This window comes from Aegilops tauschii, chromosome 1 (genome assembly GCF_002575655.3).
Source record: "Aegilops tauschii subsp. strangulata cultivar AL8/78 chromosome 1, Aet v6.0, whole genome shotgun sequence".
Taxonomy (NCBI): Eukaryota; Viridiplantae; Streptophyta; class Magnoliopsida; order Poales; family Poaceae; genus Aegilops; species Aegilops tauschii.
In genome coordinates this window covers 449,026,794-449,030,859 of record NC_053035.3, presented here as the reverse complement: position 1 = coordinate 449,030,859, position 4,066 = coordinate 449,026,794, and the positions used below count along the sequence as shown (strand labels likewise).

General features: G+C 49.6%; 1 protein-coding gene across 1 annotated transcript; it reads left to right on the top strand.

Annotated features, from left to right (window-relative positions):
• Nucleotides 1-267: 267 nt before the first annotated feature.
• LOC109746115 (uncharacterized) lies at nucleotides 268-3,633 on the top strand. The gene is made up of 2 exons (XM_020305229.4): nucleotides 268-918; nucleotides 3,180-3,633. The coding sequence occupies exons 1-2, from the start codon at nucleotides 425-427 to the stop codon at nucleotides 3,355-3,357; spliced, it is 672 nt and encodes a 223-aa protein (XP_020160818.1). The 5' UTR covers nucleotides 268-424; the 3' UTR covers nucleotides 3,358-3,633.
• Nucleotides 3,634-4,066: the final 433 nt, after the last annotated feature.

Here is a 4,066-nt window from a genome sequence, read left to right as displayed (position 1 = left end):
TGGAGGGGACACGCATGCAGCCAGCAGTACGTACGCGGGGAAATCGATGTAAAAACTAATCGGAGGGCTCGTGCGTGCGTGCGCGCGGGGGCGGACGGGGCAGTTGAGCCGACCCGATCGGGTAGCTGGGAAACGGTTGCGATGTCGAGCTACGTAGCTCGTCCCCCTCACTCTCTCTCTCCCTCCCGTGGATCGCGTCCTTGGCTTGCATGCCGCAGCTAGTACGCTCGGTTTGCCCAACTCCTCTCACCTTCCCGTCTCACCCTCCGGTCACAGCTACCCGCAGCTGCAACCCACCGTCTATATACCACGGCGCCCCCTCGATGTCACACGCTGCGGTCACTCCTCCATCCATCGGTCTCCTCTCCGGCCGCCGGAGCAACCGGTCCAGCGGCAAGCAAGTACGTCGCCTCCGTACTTTGTGATGGAGAACTTGCGCGAGGGAGACGATCACCTGCAACTGCAAGGGGACGACGAGCTGTTCCGCCACTTTCAGTATCTGCAGTCTCCGCCGATGATGGAGCAGCAGCCGCAGTCGTCGACGTGCGATGCTCCGGCGGATCATCTGGGTGGCCAGCCGGGGATGCCCATGCCCGGGCTGGTGGACTGGGCGTCCCTGCTTCTCCCGCTGGGGCCGGGCGCCGCCGCCGGGTCCACGTCGCAGCAGCAGGTGGTGGCCGGTGAGGAGATGGTGAGCGGCGTGACTGGGGCGGCCGCGCCGGAGAGTGGTGCCGGGAGCAGTAGTGGCGTGGGAAGGGAGGAGACGAAAGGGAAGGGCAGTGCGCGCGCCCGGGGGAGCAGGAAGGCGAGCCGGCCGCGGTTCGCGTTCCAGACCAAGAGCGAGAACGACGTCCTCGACGACGGCTACCGGTGGAGGAAGTACGGCCAGAAGGCCGTCAAGAACAGCGCCTTCCCCAGGTACGTATATATGTTCATCGCTTCTTCTCGCCATGGCTAACGATCACTCGTGGTACCTACGTTGCAGGTTCGCATGTGAAGTGCATGCATATTGTTGAGAACTTGAAATCAACATGTTGCGTACTTGTGTGTGCTCTTTGTGCTTACAGTAGACCATTTATGTGTTTTGTGTAGCTTAGCTAGGTGCATAAGCTTAATTGGATACCATCGTCCCTAATTTGCAACCCAGTACTGTAGTATACTAACTGGTACTACTCTTTACATGTGCTATATGATATTGTATATTGTTCTTGACGAGGAAGGTCGACCGTAGCGCGCGACGACGAAATGCTTCCAAAAGTTGAAAATAATTGTAGATATAGAACCTGGTATTCCCATTGCGGGTGATCTCTCCACACACAATTCATGCATGCGTGTTGCTTATCAACTATTGAAATTTTGCAAAATGGACTCATAGTATGCACAAGTGATCAATTTTCACATGAACAACTAAGAACCTAGTAAGTCCAGCATTGACTCCTTCAGATGTGCCAATTAAACATTTTTGCTAGTGCGTTGTTTGTTCTTTCTGAACCAATATGTTTAGATCCCCATCATGATCCCACTAGTGACCTTCTCAGCGTCATTGGTTCGGATCGCCACTTGGGAAGGAGGTAGGAGGGAACTATGTCACGAAGCGTGGGAGAGAGGGGGCGATGAAAATACCCAGTCGAAGAGGGAAGTGATATGATAGCATGGCCTATGTGGTAAGACATCTCAAAACTCAATATATACAAGAAGAGGGAAGGGATATGGAGCTATAGACATATATGACAGGTTGACAATTAGGCCAACCTGGCCAACAAACTAAAGGTGTCATGTGAACGCAACTTTGGGTGTGATGGCCAAAGGGTGAAGGTTTTTGTTTTGTTTTTGCGGGTGACCAAAGGGTGAAGTTTGATTTAGACTATATTTGAGGAGAAACATGGTACGCAGGTATGCACACATATACACATATGTGAACTCACCCCTATGTCCCCCCCCCCCCACCCCACCCCCCCCCCCCCCCCCCCCCCCCCCCCCACACACACACAACCCTGTTGAGCACCTCCAAGAGTCTGAGATGGAAAATCTTGAGATCAATGAAGTCATCATAGACATCTTACAGTCGATGGCCACGTCGTTTCATATGGAAAGAATAACGCCGAAATTTTGTAATAAATGTGGGAAGATGCGAGCACCCGGTCCAAGTCAAGACTTGAACTTGAACCCGATTAGAAATATTCCACCATAAGAAAACTAACAATGTTTGTCTTTATTTGCATAGACCGTGGCGGATGAAAGACTAGCTTGGGCAGGCAAGTGATGATCCGAGAAATTGCAATAGGGATATAGGATAGTGTGCAACGACTACTTGGTTGCTCTACCTATTGACCGACTCCCCCTCCCCCTCCCCCCCCCCCCCCCCCCCCCGCCCGCCCCCCGCCCCAGTACCCCACACATGAACTTCTTTCGCTCAAGGCTTCTCACACCCTTCACCTCCCCATCTTCTTTGTCTCGTCCACCGCACTGATCCACGCTCTTCAATTTGCATCCAACCAACCATAGGGGATGCCGCGATGTCCAATTGGGGTGTCGACGCGCCATACGCATGCCTTCCACTAATTGGCAGGGGTGGGGAGGGGGATTGAGGTGCTCCCAAGCTAGGCGTCGATCAACCACCTCTCCAGGCTATTGTCGACGTTGAAGTCATTGTTGATGTTGCTCAACTCCTTCCTTGCCTTATTCTTCCTCCTTCATTCTCTGTCCCCTCCTCTCGCCATTGAATTCTTCATTTCTTTCCATCGCGCCTAGTGCCTTCCTCCTCCTTTGCATCGGAGGGTGTTCAAGTGTTCACTCCCAAATAATAGTCGCCCCGCTGAAGGTTCGATCTGTAGAATTTCAAATTGTAATGTGTTTGGCCCTATTAGGTGGACAATCAACAAACACACTCAATCAAATTGAAGCACATATGATTCGACTTCGTAGTTCAATTAGTGTGCTTTGTGAAACAGATGAAGTATTGAAATGTTGTACACAAGTGTAATGTGTTGTAGAACACATGCAAATACGCACCACATATCAGAGCATGTAGTTACATGCACTGATTAATTGCTACAGCCGAATTGACAATGCAGTGCCAAGTAGTATTATGTTCAGCATCTTGCTCAGTGTACTAAGTTCTTTCTGCCTTCAAGACATCACGTTCTGTCTAATGCATGCATGCATGTGTGATGATCCAGGAGCTACTACCGGTGCACGCACCACACATGCAACGTGAAGAAGCAGGTGCAGCGGCTGGCCAAGGACACGAGCATCGTGGTGACCACGTACGAGGGCGTCCACAACCACCCCTGCGAGAAGCTCATGGAGGCACTCAACCCCATCCTCAGGCAGCTTCAGTTCCTCTCGCAGCTCTAACCAAACAACCGTCTGCATGTGGAGGAACGCGTACGAGAGTACGTACGTGACCTACAGCCCAGCATACTCAGTCCGGGAAGAGAAGGGAATAACATGTCCTACCTCCCAATTACTCACTATACAACAGCTGATCTCTCTCCATATGTGTTATATGTACTTACTCTTGTTTACATGCACGTAGAGATGAAGACGCATGTGCAAATACATGATACATATATATATAGTCGTCCTTGTAATTTCGTCGTTTAAGTTAATAACACATTTACAAATTATCCATTTCTCATGTTGCTTCTCTTTGTGGTAAAAGAACATATATGAGAGAGAAACAAGGAAAAAACACCTATTATTTTTTTCTTCTACGAGAAACATCCTCATATTGACAAGTTGAAGGACCAAGAATTAAATTCTCAACTTAGGCTAATAGGCTATACATTATGCGTATGTTTAGGGCACATATAGATGTGTGCTCTACTTATTGCACATCTAAGTGACTCAATTAACACAAAAAGAAAAGGTAAAGAAAAAAAAAAGAAAACACTCACATGAATCTCCACGTTTGATCAATGGCACATGACTTAGATGTGCAATACTTATGATACACTAGATGTTCTTTAGCAAAACTGATTCATTATAACACTAAGAGCGTGTGCGAACTGAGCGTACTTCAGATGACTAGCTTCCTTGTGGTGGAACCATCCCACTAGGGTTT

Bases quoted from the DNA above. Each gene is read 5' to 3' on its own strand.
- LOC109746115 (XM_020305229.4), top strand. From the start codon at position 425: ATGGAGAACTTGCGCGAGGGAGACGATCACCTGCAACTGCAAGGGGAC. The intron at 919-3,179 runs GTACGTATATAT...GTGATGATCCAG, and splicing joins AAGAACAGCGCCTTCCCCAG to GAGCTACTACCGGTGCACGC.